Source organism: Euprymna scolopes, chromosome 39 (assembly GCF_053919585.1).
Source record: "Euprymna scolopes isolate OS-2025 chromosome 39, ASM5391958v1, whole genome shotgun sequence".
NCBI classification, from domain to species: Eukaryota; Metazoa; Mollusca; class Cephalopoda; order Sepiida; family Sepiolidae; genus Euprymna; species Euprymna scolopes.
In genome coordinates, this window is record NC_136520.1 from 58213570 (window position 1) to 58229922 (window position 16353).

The 16353-nt window shown below is 33.2% G+C and overlaps 1 protein-coding gene across 3 annotated transcripts in view; it reads right to left on the minus strand.

Moving 5' to 3' along the window:
• LOC145263789 (spectrin beta chain-like) overlaps nucleotides 1–16353 on the minus strand; it is a 532547-nt gene that overhangs the window by 77791 nt on the left and 438403 nt on the right. For all 3 annotated transcript variants that reach the window (XM_080120846.1, XM_080120847.1, XM_080120845.1), the window contains exons 66-73: nucleotides 15950–16087; nucleotides 14193–14318; nucleotides 12335–12465; nucleotides 7988–8174; nucleotides 6739–6939; nucleotides 3473–3568; nucleotides 2201–2335; nucleotides 128–310 (exon numbers count right to left, since the gene is read on the minus strand). In XM_080120846.1, the coding sequence (XP_079976972.1) occupies nucleotides 128–310; nucleotides 2201–2335; nucleotides 3473–3568; nucleotides 6739–6939; nucleotides 7988–8174; nucleotides 12335–12465; nucleotides 14193–14318; nucleotides 15950–16087 (1197 nt within the window). The remainder of the gene's footprint in view (nucleotides 1–127; nucleotides 311–2200; nucleotides 2336–3472; nucleotides 3569–6738; nucleotides 6940–7987; nucleotides 8175–12334; nucleotides 12466–14192; nucleotides 14319–15949; nucleotides 16088–16353) is intronic.

Here is a 16353-nt window from a genome sequence, read left to right on the forward strand (position 1 = left end):
ATAGTGGCGTCTCAACTCAATATTCAACATTAGCGAGTAAATAAAATAAAAAAAGAAAAAAGTTAAAGGAAATTATAATCTGAAATCGAAAGACTGAATAAATAAATAAAAGCAGCAAATCACTGACCTCCACATGTTCCAAATCTTGACCACAATCAGTGCTGGTAGCAATTGTAGCCTTCTCATTGATACGATTGGTCACTTCCTCAACGTCACGCATGAAGTCGAAATACTGCTTGCTCTCATTCAGTCGGACTCTCCGCTGGGACAACAGATCCTGAAGATTGCTATACATCTTCTCAACTTTTTCCTGAAAAGATATTTTGAAAATATTTATGGTCTTAGAAAGGCCTGTACATACATAGATATATCTACTAAATGTTATCTTTTTTATTTTTAATAATGACAACTGAACATATTCAACTATTTATATAGTAGGTTGGCTCTCTTTTTTTTCTTCTTTTTTTTTTAATAGCATATCACACTTTTAAATCCAGTAATTTTAGAAAACAGTTTTCAGTTTCAAGTTCTTTATATTTTCAAATATTTATTCATGGTGTTTGGTTGCTTTATTTTATGGCATATCAACCCTTTTCAGTAATTTATTTATTGCGGACTATTATCCTCATCTTTTTTTAGTTGGTGTTTGGCCAACTATTCCTTTGGCCTTCGTCAGGTGATAACCGGGACGGGATAGAAACTCTGAATCTCCTACTTGCATCCTCAGCAATTACTGCCTTCCAGAGTTGTTGTCGTCTCACCACATTTTGGCCAAGTAAGCTTCTGGCCGGCTTTGGGTAAGATTGAAACCGCTATCTTCACCACCTGACGAAGGCCAGAAGAATAGTGGGCCGAAACGTTGTGAAACAACTAAAAAAAAAATGAGGATAATAGTCCGCAATAAATAAATTAATAAATAATACTCATCTCAATAATGGATTTCAATAAAATATAAACCCCTTTTCAGGTTCAATTACTTTCGAAAAAGTTTTTATACTTTAAGATATTTGTATCTTTAAATATTTATTCATGGTATTTAGCTTAATTGTTTTGTAGGGAAAAATTGTTTTTGTTTGTGGCTTCGTAGAATAGGAGTTTGGAAAAGGAGAAAAAAAAATGTCTTGTGCATTTTAGTCAGGAACCCAATATCTTCAGACAGACTGATCTGTTAACACCAGGCAACTATTTATACAGAAAAGCATTTATCTTAATGCTAGGTAAGAATAATTGTTCGCTTCATGAATGTGATGCCCCGATATTGAGTATGTATTTATAATTTAGATCTAATTCATTATATATATTAGCTTGGTGCAAAAATGTCGTTTTTTGACATGAAGTCGAATGTAAAAAAAAAACATATTTGTACAAACCTAATATATATATATATATATATATATATATATATATATATATATATATATATATATGTCTTATTTATAGTATTCTGAATTTTACTGGGTTTATATAATTGAATATTCAGTAATTGTTCATATAAGAATAAGTTCTAAGCCAAAAAGAGATGACTTAAACTGTAAGCTACAAAAATTATCATATTTCATAATTGAGCATTCATACATTGTTTTAACAAAAACCAAGACATCAAGGAATGGATTGATAGCAACAAATAGTGTATTTCATTGTTAGTTACAATTATTTCAAGACTAGTCGGACAAATTCAAACATTATGTCGTTTGAAAATTTTTTTACAAAAACAACCTTTCGTCAGGCTTATTGAATAAAAAACACTTTAACAATGAAACATTATCGAAACCATTTCCCATAAAAGGAAAAGAAAATAAGCAAAAATATTTTACCTATATCTCATCCTTGCAAAGTTTTCTCTCTTTCTCTCTCTCTCTATATATATATATATAGAGTCTTTGAAGTTTCTTTAAAAGCTTTAAATATATTTTTTTAAAAACTGTCCTTTGTTGGGACATTATTTTGTCAGCAAGTCAATTAATCTCTTGTATCGCTGAATAGTTTTACTTAAACAATCGTACCTATGTTCTTAAAAGGATCATCAGTTGTTTACCATGAAATATTATATATATATATATATAAGTCAATGTTTGTGTGTTATAAATTTGTTTAGAGAACATAAGTTTCAATAAGAGTTTAGTCTTTCAAAATATCTGAAAACATTTATAAAAACAACGTGATCCATAGACAATTGTTATAACATTTATTCCTCAGTTACCTGTTGCCTTTGTATATTTGCAGCATCATAATGTTCCCGATCGACCAGGGTTTGTCGGATTGCAGCCAACTCACCAATGTTGTGACCAAAATTATCAATGTCTCGATCAAGGGCATCCAATTTCTTCAGCAAACTCTAAAAACAGTAAAGAAATACACAAGAACAGGTTTAACTATTAGAAGAGCATAAATTGACTAAAATATGCATTCAGAATTATGGAGATGGATTTATTGATTAGGTTTAATAGCATGTCAACCTGCTGAATTATGAAGAGAGAACATTCTTCTTTTCTTTTTTTTTTTATGCAAATCGCTCCAGATAAGGCATTAAGCCACTTGATGTAAGGAGATAAACAATTTTTTTTAAAAATACTACTTCAAGATCAAAAACTAATGTTAGATTGAATAAATTCCATAAGACAATCTTGTCCAAAATGTATCCAGTTTTGTGATCGAGGTTGTTGTTCTAGTTCTTGTTTCTTTATAAGGATATCACGTTTGGATCTTGGAAGCTCAGCAGTTATTGGCCAATAGTGGCTCCATGTTGTGAGTCAGTTCCTTTGAGCAGATACAACTTTGGTAGACACTGGTTTCTAACATTTTTTTTGTTTTAGTGTATAGCCTGAATGACCTTTGTGGCCACAATATATATTAGAGCATGTAGATACATTGTCACATGTAAATACATATACATGTGTCAATATAAATATGCATACATACATTACTGCACATTAACATACCATTATGCACAAGTGCTTGTATACGCATATGGATTTACCATAATATCCTTTAAGCTACATACATTATATATATATATATATGGGTTGAGCACTATCGTAAATAATCTCACTCGCCACTTAATTTAGCTGAAAAAATGCGAAGCTCGCGGTTTGTTTACAAACAAACGTTTGAGCCCTGTACGAGCGGCGGACAGATGTTTATTTAAATAGACATTCGGACAGATTAATTTGCGGCCACCGCTTCCGTAGTCAGGGGGTAGAACTGCCGACTGTCATCACGACGGTTCTAGGTTCGATCCCCGGCTTGGGATAGGTGTTAGTCTAGCAGCACTGATGAGTTGTGAAACAACGAAACAGATCTGTATGTCGATGACTAAAATATATTTTATATATATATATATATATATATATATATATATGCACATGTATACATGTTTAATATTTTTTCTGGAATATCAATTAAAAACACAAAGAAAAACCTGATACTTTGACTTTTAGAAAAACTTGTAAACATTGCAATCTTTTTAATATACCTGCACAGAATCTTCATCATGTCCCAGGTGGGAATTCGTCAACAAGGGAATCTTTTCTTTCATCCAAGCCTCAGCTTCATTTATTTCGCTGTAAAACTAAAACAAAAAAAACAAAAAAACGAACAAAAAATAAAATTTAATTGATGAAAAAAACAATGTTTTATGTGTAATCTATAGTAACAAGATTTTTTTTTTTTTTAAATTCAGCAAAATAGAACAAAAACTTAAGATTAAAAATAAAATATTTCATATGGCTTCTCTAATGGCTTTGCTTAATGCTTAAAACAAATAATGATTTTCAATTTCTAAAAAAAATAAATAAATAAAAATCTCAGTCAATTAAAATTTTATGAAAATACTAACAGTTAAAATAAGTTACATTTACAACTAACAGTAATTTTTTGCCGGATCTACACAAAAAATCTTTTTCACTCTTTGTTTTGTTGTTCTTTCTTAAAAATTAAGATTTTGAAAATTTAATTCAAAACTAAAACCAGAATTTAAAAAAAAAAAAAAAAAATTCAAATCTGAATGATGAAATATAAAAATGTTTTCAAACAAACTACCCAAATAATTAGCTTTTGTTTTTTTTGTTTTTTTTTTAACTCTGCAAATAAAATAGAAAACAGTATTAAAACAAATTATTTAAAATAAAATATGCACCAAGTGCGCTTGAAAACCAAATCACAATGTAAGATTAGGAAAACAAATATTTTACTTTTTTGAAATTTATAACAAATATATTTCAGAGCTATACTCCATCCATGATGGATGGCTCTCGTCTGGGTGAGGCCCCATGTTTTGACAAGCTTCTGGGTTTGACCTTTACACCTGATCTGAAATGGAACACTTACATCAAGTCTGTTGCCAAGGTCGCTGGAAAAATGGTGGGATCCTTCTACCGCTCCAGAAGATATCTCACTACTGATGCAATTCTCTATATAAAAGCCAAGTACGTCCAAGGATGGAATACTGTTGCCATATCTGGGCAGGAGCTGCTAAAAACAGCCTATCCTGCCTTGACAGAGTACAAAATAGACTTCGTGGCTTAGTGGGGATGCCCTTTTCTCTACCCTGCAACCTCTCTCCCACAGAAGAGACGTTGCGAGCCTATCCTTGTTTTATCGTTATTTCCATGGCAGGTGCTCGTCTGAACTCCAATCTCTGGTCCCCCCTCGCCAATCTTTCACGAAAAACACCAGTCTAGCTGAATCCACTGTGAAAAATTTCCCCCACTCTATATCTGTGCCTAAATCAAAACGCGGATTCCATGAACAAAGCTTCTTTCTTAGAACTGCATGCCTGTGGAACTCTGTTCCGTCTGCCTGCTTCCCACCGGACTACAACTTGGATGTCTTTAAGTCCAATGCTAACAAATTCCTAATAAACCGCCCCCTTAAGTAAACACTTCATCTAATCTCCACACTAACGTAATGTACTTGCAATAACCCTTATCCCTGAATGGCTTCCGGGCCTTGATAAGTGGTGATCACTGTAAAAAAAAAAAAATCCTCAGTATATTGTTTTTTTTTCTTTTCTTCCTTGCCATATTATAAAGTTGGAGAAAGAAAAGTCTGTAAAGAGCCGTGCGCTGTATCTCAACGGTTATGTTTTGAAATGTTGGAACAGTGCATAGGCAACACGAGAATAACGTCAAGGATGTGAGTTCCAACATCTAATAGTTTTGCTTAATGCTTAAAATAAAGACTAATCTTAAATTTCTTAAAAAAAAAAACATAAATCTCAACTCATTAAAATTTTATAAAAATACTTACACTTAAAATAAGTTACATTTATGAAAGATTATCTATAATTTTTTTCTGACCAAACAATATATTTAAGAAATCAATTCCTATTTCAGTCACATAAATTCTTTTGAGTTTAAAATAAAATGCACACTCAAGTAGGATTATTTTGTGTGTGTTTTTTTTTTCCCATGACAAAATCTTCACTTTTTTCAAATAAGTAGCAGCAGCAGCCATTTTCTTTTTTTTTTTCTTTCAACCCAGCAATAAAATTACATGCAAACGAGGCAGCATTCAAAAATGAAAAACTACTGTTGAACAAAAAAAAAAAAAATCCAGCTTTTTATGCTGCCATCTCGGACTACCAGTAGCACCTTAATTTGCATAATTGTATTATTCTTGTGTCGGAAGGATCCAAGGTTCACGCACCAGTGCCAACCATGGGCACTTATTGCTATGTTTCTTTACACCATTACAAAAATTTACAACAAACTACACAGGATTTGCCCAGCAAGCTTTCATTTCATGCCTGTTGAATTTTTTTCTAAAAAACAGGATTCAATTATTACAATATTGTTTGTTAAATTATTAATTGAACCATTGTGTAACCAAAACTTCTGGCTTTTGCTGCGTTTTTCTGATATCACAAATAATGACATACAATGAAGAAGACATATTCATTAATCCAGATAATGGGATCAATTCCGAGTCAAGGTTGACTTTTTTTTTATATACAAGGGAATCATTAATTATCAAGGCCGAAGACCACTTGAGGATAAAGTAAGGTGGTAGTGTAGTAATTGTTAATGGTGTAAGTTGGGTAGAATTTGTTTACATTGGACTTAAAAACCACGATATTGTAGACGGATGAGAAGTAAGCAAGCGGAAAAGGCGAGCAGTTCTAGGAAAGAAGCTTTGTTCATGGAATCTGCATTTAGATTTAGACAGATAGAGAATGAAGGAAATTGTTGATAGTGGGTGTAGCTAGTCAAATGTTTTTTTGTTTTTTCTTGTGAAAGTTCGGCAAGGGGTGGGGTGACCATAGATTGGAGCTCATGAAAATGATAGAGCAGAGATAGGCTCACAACGTCTCTTCTGTGGGGGAAACCTGTGAATAATGGTTAAATGACTACATACAACCTAAATTTCCCAAATTGGGGTGACACCACTGAATGTAATTTAAATGTCATATACATGACAATCAAAGTTAAGCACCAGTCATATTAGAAAAAGACATTGTACGAGACTAGACCCGGTGCACATCCAACGGACCTTGTGCCAGACCAGACCTAGCACACATCCAACGGACCTTGTGCCAGACCAGACCTGGTGCATATCCAACGGACCTTGTGTGAGACTAAAACTGGCGCACATCCAACGGACCTTGTGCGAAACTAGACCTCTTGTATGCTTTAGTCTCATACACAAACTGCACATTGAAAGGATCGTGTATCATACAATGTATGGCTGCATATCAAAACGCTTCTTTTTTAAAAAATTACTAAATGAGGTTATAGTTACCTTTTGAGCCTCCATAGAATCTTGCAGTTTGATTTTGCGTGTTGAAGAGCATTCTTTAAGCTGCTGTAGTTTTTGCAGAAGGTCAGCAATCCGTGACTGAACTTGATCCGCTTCTGAATGATCGTTTTTCACCATGTCACGAGCTGAGGCAGCAACGGATTCAATCAGGGGCTCGTGGGCAATGATTTCAGATTCTACAGCCTGCAAAAAGAAAGCACAAGAGTTGATGTCATGCTGTGTGGGCAGAATGAAACCAAACAACAAATGGGTATCAAAAGGAGGAATAAACTGCCCCACCCCCCACCTAGAAACCCCTACATCATATGTACACATCCATTTACCAAACCAGAGTTTCACTCAACATGTCCATAACATCGTAGGCAGTGGCAATGCAAAGTTGACTCAAGTCGGGGCACCTTCAGTCTCAACAGTAGGGAATCAAAACTTTCAAGACACAACCCTCACAAATTCATCAAATCATAGCGCCGTTATTCCTCCGCATTCTTAGAAAGACCAAATTACCAGGAGCCCAACATTTAGCAAAAGTAATATAACTGACCTCTGAATGACCTTTGGAAGTAAATTGAATCAACTGTTCTCACGCTACACTGCGTCAGTCAAACATTGAGACGTGATTCGTATTTTAACATATTAACGGTCAACAATAAATCACATGAACGATTCTAATTCTTTAACTTTGTTGCGATATATTCCCACAAAAAAAAAAAAAAAAACAAAGTTGGGTTCTTGTCCTGAATTCCCTCGATGTTAAAAAACAAAATTAAAGAAAAATCTGAGACAAAACAAAAATATCTTCGAAAAACCACATAAATTGATCAAATATTTTTAACTAAGAAATCAAATTTATGAGTAACCAAGGAGCGACCGTTTCGTTCATCATTTTAGAAACAATCTCAAGAAACAAAAGATAACTCAACAATAATTCAAACTTGCAAGATTTTTGTTGTAATGCCTACAAATTCCTCTATTAATCCCTTAAAAAGGATTTGTTTTTTTTTAAATAAAACTACTTGATCACATTTATGTAATTTTGGGAATATGATTATTTTCATTTTGTCACAGGTTCGTACATCATACGGAGTTCTCTTTATTGTTGTTTTTTTTAAATATAGGGTAAACTCTGAACAAGAATCGAAAGTTATTAAAAAAAATAATTTGGTTATTCAAAAAGGTAGAAGAGAAGGAGACATAACTAATATCCAATCAATAAGAAAATATTTAATCGTACCTGGAATTTCTTGAAAAGGTTTTGGACTTCCTGCAGAGAATTTCCCAAATCCTTCGATTCCACAATTGGTTTCTTCTCGTTAATCCAATGCAGTTCATATTCAACATCTCGATAAAAACGGTAGAGACAGAGTGTGTCATTCAGATTTTCGGCTCTAATATTAAACGGGTCAGTCAACGACTCATAGCTGAAACATAAAAACAAAAATGTTTACAGTCAGCATCACCATATTCTGTTTAACCTCCATTTAAAATACTGGCATCTGTTGGACAGCTTTTACAAATTGACTTCCAAACCAACCTGTCTCTGGCTAGGTCTTTATCACTCTTTCTCTAAAGTTCTGACTGACCAACAATATGGATTTAGGCAAGCTCGTTCCACAGCAGATATCCTAACTGTAATCTCTGAACATATATACCATTCACTGGACAAAGCAAAGGAGGGTAGAGCAATAGCTCTAGATATATCTAAGGCTTTTGACAGGGTATGGCATGAAGGTCTTCTCAGGAAAATCAGATCATACAGTATCACTGGAAGAATACTTAACATAATTAAATTCTTCTTAGATAAGAAAAAAAAATCCAGGTTGTCCTCAACAGTCGTACATCTAAACAATATGATGTAAAATGCGGGAGTGCCCCAGGAGTCTATCCTTAGACCATTACTATTCCTAATATTCATAAATGACCTCCCCGACAAAAGTGCCTCCGAAATGGGTATATATGCTGATGACACCACGCTCTATAACAGGCACGACAGGAAAACAAACACATATCTAATTCCGGCTCCCTGCTTCCCCAACTGTACTGACATGCAGAAGTTCAAGTGTAATGTGAACCGACATCTTACTGCCCAACTCCCTACATAGTACCCCAGTAGCTTATGTCCCTGATAGTAGCCCCCTACACCAAAGTGGCAATGTGCCTTGTTTGGGGTGAAAATGTAAAAAAAAGTTCACCACTTCTGCTCATGTCTTAATTGGTCTTCCATTCCCAACTGATTAATTCTTCTTCATCTACAAATCCAAGAACTCTCATCCATTCTTTTAATGCAGCCACTTTGCCTATGGAACATGCTCGTCTGAGTACCAATTTATAGACTCTTGCTTGTCAAACTTTCACAAAAAGAACTTGGCTAGCTATAACCACTATTAATAATTTCCTTCAACCTCTATCAGTGCTTAAACCTGAACGTGGATTTCATGAACAAAGCCTCTTTCCCAGAACTACCTGCCCATGAAACTCTGTTCTGCTGGTTTGCTTTCCAGCTGACTACAACATTATTTAAAAAAAAAAAAAAAAAGTTTAATATAAACAAGTTGTTGAACTTTTTTTTTTTTTTTTTTAAATATGTTCTGCTGTTTTTTTTTTAAGATATGTTCTGCTGGTTTGCTTTCCAGCTGACTACAACATTATTTAAAAAAAAAGAAAAAAAAAGTTCAACAAGTTATTGAACGGTCATCTTGAATAATCAAATTATACCAAATTTCCACTACTAACAATTACTACGCTATTGCCCCAATGACTACCGCACAAACATTAACCTGTATCCTCGAGTGGCCTCCAGGCCTTGATAGGTGGTGATCCCTTTGTAAAAAAATAAAATAAAAGATTTTGGGAGGAACTCCTAAGAATGCCAAAACCATCTCTGTAATTTAGTGGACAATGAGTTTATTGACTACCTTCTCCCTCTTTCTCACACAAGAGACGTTCTGTACTCTATTACTTTCATGGCAGGTGCTCGACTGAGCTCCAATCTATATTCCCTCCTTTTAAAATGTTTGTAACAAATATTTGTTTAGCTACAACAACCATCAACAATTTCCCTTACTCTGTATCCATGCCTGAAGCTAAACATAAATTTGATGAGCAGAGTTTATTTCCTAGAAATGTCTGTCTGTGGAACAAAAATACTGACTTGGTCATTTTCAAGTCCAATGTAAATAAGTTTTTGTTGGTCTATCCTCTTAAATAACTAAGCCCTACCCAAGTTCTACCATTACTGATCATCATTGAGCTGTCTTACCATTAATGTAATAGGCCTTGTCCTTGAGTAGCCCCTGGCCTTGATAAGTGGTAACTTTAAAATTTAAAAAAAAAAACTTCCTTTGTTGGTATTATCAACTAGCTTCATCTAAAAAGATGTTACCTGATACTGTATTTATTTGCAAATTTTTTTTTTTGCTTTTTTTTTCATCTTTCTTTTTTTTTTTTTTAATTAATATTGTTGTTTCAACAAAAAAAAAAAAAAAAAACATGGATGAATCCAGAGTTATGTACCCTTTTTTTAAAACTACACTTATTGGAAAACAATTCTGTATTTATTTGCAACTGTTTTTTTCTTTTCTTTTTTTTTTAACTGTGCATATCGATTTGCAACTGTTTTTAGTATTTCTTGTTCCAATCAAAAAAAGTAACTCTGTATGGATGAATACAGAGTTACGGCCCCCTTTTTTAAAAAGGGGCACTCATCAAAAAAGAATTCCGACACAGCCAAAGTATTTTATTAGAAGGAATTAAATCAAATTACATTTTATTTTTCTTAACATTCTGCAATGATACACAAGATAAACTCAGAATTAAATATTTATTTTCGATGATGAAGAAAGGATGAAGAGACTGACTTTACATTATCTGCTCTCTTTATTTTTAATCATCCAGCGAGCTTCACTAGCTATTCTCATGTACTATGATAATAGACAGCTAATAGGCCTGAACAGCAAAAGACAGACTATCCATCAACTGCTGACCAATTGCCTAGTCCAAAGTGACAGTCGATAAATTTCACACCTACCCCCCTTCCCTCACTCTAAACATAACCAATTACACAACTGCCATGCACATTAATAAACTACATAGTTTTATAAATGATGCTCATTATAAAAAAAATTCCAACCCAAAGTATTTTATTCAAAGGAATAAATCGAATTATATTTTATTTTTCATAACATATCACATCGGTTCACCAAAAGAACCGGTAAATGAGAATCAAGCATTAATTTTGTAGGAAGAAAGCTATCGATGGCAAAGAAGCAATAATGAAACTGAATTTACTTTATATATTAGGCTTTATCTCAATTGTAATCTTCGGCAATTTGTTACTTTTTCATACGAGACAATGATAGCCAAAGTAAGCATAGAAGGCTTTCTGACTCAAGAGACAATGGATACATTCTGAAAAGATTCCTGTGTAATAAGTTTACTCAAGCAAAGGTTGCACAACCCCATTTTTTTTTTCTCAGCTGTCAGATTGGAATCAAAGCATAGTAACTGTTCTGTCCTCAATCTGAGAAGGAAAAATATTTTTAGACGAGGGATATTTCTTATTTTTGAGTAAATCCAGAGTACCCTTTAAAAGTCAATATTTTTTTGTTTAGATTGTCATGAATGAAAATTAAATCAGTGACATAATTCTATGAATATGTGACTTTCACAAACGACGGCATCTCTATCCTTTCTGGTGATGGAATCAAGGAAGGAAAGAAAAAAAAAAATTTTATCTATAGACAACTTATTAATATACATATAGCATTAATTTGCATATGAGGACAGTGATGGCTGTGAAAATGACGAATGGGAAAGCACGGACCAGTCTTTTTTTCTTTAGACAGCTGAGAGAGATAGGACAGACGGTGACAATTATAGTTTAAGTCAGGAGTTGGCAAGAAAGAGTTCAGACAAATATTTATTATTATTATTATTATTATTTTAAATCTTAATTTCATTCACTTCGATATCTCAACTAACGATTTTCCCTTTTTTCTAAAATATGAGCAAACATTCTTTGTTTTCCTTCCATGTAAACTTCCATTTTAACATACATAAAATGTTTTGTTTGCGAATTTATGATTTTGAACTTGTGATTTTATTTGTGTTTAACAGCTAACACTTCTCTCTATTTGTGATGATGACATCATAGGGAGGGGATGGGGGCGAAAGTAATACAAAACGTGACTTACACAAGTGACAGCACCTCTGTCTATGCTGTCGGGTGATGAAATCAAAAACAGAAAGAGAAAGGAAAAACTTTCATCTATATACAACTTATTAATATACACATAGCATTAATTTGCATATGAGGACAGTGATGGCTATGAAAATGATGAATGGGAAAGCACGGATAAGTATTTTTTACAGCCGAGAGAGAATGGACAAAGAAAAGTATAGTTGAAGTCAGGAGTTGGCAAGAATGAGTGCGAACAAATTTTTATTTTTATTTATTTACCTTTTATCTTTTTATTTGCAAGCATCCAGTGAATTATGCATATTTTTTTTTTTTTGAGAATTTTTTCTGCAGAATGAACAGTAGTAGATGAAAACAACACTTGAATAGAACATAATTACTTACCGTTCCGATGTTTCTTGTGCTCTCTCTTGGAGATCTTTACTCATAAAATGTTCCTCTTCGTCCAATCGTTTCGTTTGTTCCAAAAGATCGTTTACTTTAACCAAATGATTATCGTAGTCTTGTTTCAGACGCTTTTAGTAAAATATGAAGAAAAAAAAGTGATTAAAATATTTTTGCACTATTTTTTTTTTTAATTTTCAACCACGTTATTTCTACATATTCTGACATAAAAATTGAAATAAATATGAATTTAAATATGAACATGAACTTTAAAATTCTCTCAAAAATCAAATAATTGACAATTTCATTAATTTTTTGACAGACATTTAAAAAAAAAAAAAAAAGAAAAGAAAAAACTGAACTATATATATATATAAACTGAAATAAAATGTGAATAATAATTTCAAGCCAAAGGCAAAACTTTTACTGTTATATTTCACTTGGCTAATAATTAAACAAAAACTTTAACAAGATATGATGTATATTTGTACTAAGTTTTCTTTCCCTATATTTTTAATCTTTAGTGTGGCCTGTTTTCTATTATATAAATCTCACCTGTCTGTTTATGTGTATGTATGTATGTATGTATGTATGTATGTATGTTTTTATATCTGCTAAAACCTTTCAACAGATGCATCAAACAATGACAAACTTGGTATCATTAGAAAGATCAAACTCTCAGAAAAAAAGATATCGAAAAGTTGACCAAAATAATTGATTCTGTCTGGTTGAACTCAGCGTTTTTTTGTTTTTTTTTAAATGGGAGTCATAAATTTCTTAAAAATTATGTTATTTCTGTATAATTTTAAACATTTACATTGTATTTCATACATAACCGAAAAAAAGGCTGACTAATGTCACCAGAAATGACATCAGCTCTCTTTACTGGTAACTATAATTGCAGCAGACACTTATTTCATGTATATCAAAATTCGCTTCCACCATTAAAGTTTTTAGTTTTCTGCAAACCGCAAATCAAATAAACCCAGGTACTTCTTCAATATAGATTAAAAATTATAGTGAATTAATTTCATTTTACTAGATTTTACTTGCATTTTTTGTTATGGGTGTCGAAAATTATTGTCATACCTATAGTATCTTAAGCGAGTATATATGCCATTGCAACCCAAAATGAGATAAAGCCTGGGAAGATGGTTTCTTGACAATAGAGTACTTCCCCTGAATTGAACAGATGGTATAATAGAATAGTATAATTCAATTTTAGACAAATACAAAATCTCCATCTATTATGTAAAGGATGAAGGTATGTTTGTATGTCTAACTAAAACCTGGAAAATACACAATAAACCCCCACAAAGTTGATATTAAATTTTATTTCTCTTATTTTTTTTTTAAATCAGCATAACCCCAGATGTAAATAGTTAAAAGAAAAAAAAGAAGATTATTGGTATTTAATTGCTTCCCCACAAGAGCAATATGTGACACAAGGTCATTTTTAATGTAGGGGAAAAGCAGCTCTCCAAAAAGGGGCACTCTGGCAGTAAGCAAAAATAAAAATTGCTTTAGTATAAAAGGGTTTCCCCAACATTGACTAAGACAAATTAACTTGTGCAGCATCAGAACAGATACTACACTCGGATCTCAGTCTGAATGATCATTTATATCATTTAATGTTATCAAGACTTACACACATCTTTTAATATTATGTAGCGAGAAGTGATTTTTTTTTTTTTCCACAGAATTATTTCCCCTGTATGCCAACTAGAGTTGTGTGTGTGCGTGAGAAAGGTATTTCTAGAGAGGAATGGGCTGAGCAAAGAAGAAAGAGTGGTGGTGGGAGGGATACAAGGATCATAAAAATAAGGTTTAAAAAAAAAAAATCAAAAGGAAAATTTACCTGATTCTTTTTAATTAATAAACTGACGGCAGCCAAATCCTTTCCATGATCCTCGGACATCAACTGATTCTCAACTTCATCCATCCAAGTGTGGAGATCATCCAAATCTCGGTTCACATTCACTGCCTAAAATCCAACAAAAAATTTAAAAAAAAAAAAAAAAAAAAAAAAAAAACATAAAAAAGTACTTTTTTATCAATAAAAGACAAACAAGCAGAAAAAAAAGAGAAAAGTAAGGATATTGTTATGAAAAAGTTATTGTAATAAATGAAAAACAAAAATATAAAAACAATTTTTCCAAAATTCTAATATAAAATCGCCAATCATAGATTTGAAAGATAAAGAGAATAACAAAAAATTAAAGTATTAAATTTTCTTTTAATTCAAGTTTATACACACTTGTTTACTGGGTATGTCAATTTCAATGTTTACCTACTTGTTAATATTTTATAGCCGATTTAAAGAAAAGTGCATGTGAAATTTAACGCAAAAAACATCCTTCTTAGTACAGAGTAGAACGATATAATTGTCGTCCGAGAAAAGACGGCATGATTCCATTTGTTTGATGAAAACCGTTTTTTTTTTTTGTTGCAGACTATTTACTAATTGGCCAGTTTTGTACAAATCCCAAGAGTGATAGCTTTCTATCTTGCCTGAAAATGACAAATGTTCAACAAGCAAGATTGGAGATGCGCCGCTGTACAACTCATGCTCTCTATTGATCCAAGTTATGACAACAGGACCATTGCCAGCACCCTCAAAATGCATCGCTGGATTGCCACAAATAACAGGGACGTGCCCAGGGTGATGAAAACAATGTTTCCGGCCACGGTTATGGTTTTTGCTATGGTTTCAAGTGAAGGCTACATCATGCCACCTCACATCTTTGAAGTCTGCTTGAAAGTCAACACCAAAGCGTACCTAGATATGCTGAAGCGTGTGGTAATACCCTGGTGCAATCAGGTAGCTGCTGGCAGACCCTGGATGTGGCAGCAGGACTCAGCGCCGGCCTACAAGTCCCAAGAGACCCAGACTTGGCTTCAGAAGGAGTGCTACGACTTTGTGCACTTGTCTCTCTGGCCCCTTCCTCCTCCCTTGATCTGAACCCGCTGGATTACTTCGCTTGGTCATATGTCGAGAACATCACCAACATGACCTCCCACAACAAAGTCAGCGTGATTGCCACCATTTGCGGAGTTCCCGTCAGCACTTGTGGAAAAGGCATGCTCTCAGTTCCGTACCCATACCAAGATGGTAATTGAGACCAAAGGTGGCTACATTGAATAGATGTCAGCTCTACTAAATAATCAAGTTACCTGAATTGATTTTTTTCAATAAAAGTTTTAAAATGAAGCTGCAGTGTTGTTTACTTTAGGGCGACAACTTTATCGTTCAACCCTGTATGTATATATATATATATATATATATAATTTTTCTCGTTCCAACCTGTAGTGCCTTCAGTTAGCAGAGAGAACTGTACCTGCATGCTTCCTTTGTGTCAAGTTTGAGAAAGAACTGGACTGCTTTTTGAGTTAGGCCTTTTTTTTTGGTTCAGATATGATTTTGATAGACTTCCAATACTAAATATTGTAATCTTTTTTTCTTTAACTATTGTGGACACATTCTCTTTGCTTCAAATTGACTGAAATAAGATGTTTGCGTTAAGAATTGATATTACAAAATAATCGCTTGCCTCAGCTCGTTGTTGAACTTATTTCGACAAGAGTCAAAACCAATTGTCTGTGAGCGATACTTACTTGATAAGCATCTTTTAGATTCTTATCTTTTTGATTGCTCATCTCCCAAAGTTGATTCCAACAAATTTCCAGTTCTTTGAGAGATTGTTCCACATCTTCCTTGGCATAATGATCATCGCTCAGAAGTTTGTTGCCTTCCTGGATTAAAAGAAAAGAATCACACCAATTAGAAAAAAAACTCCTGATTACTGTTTGTTTGTATAAATAAATCAATTAAAAAAGTACATTTTTCATCTAACATAAAATGAAGTGTCTTGGATTTCAAAAGTTGGACCTAAATAGTATTTAAGTTGACAAGTGAAAATTTTTTATTGCTGTACCACGCCATTGATAATGATGTACTTTATGACAATTTAAAATAATTACTCAGCCTGGCCTAGAGGACTGCTAATATAAGCAGTTTT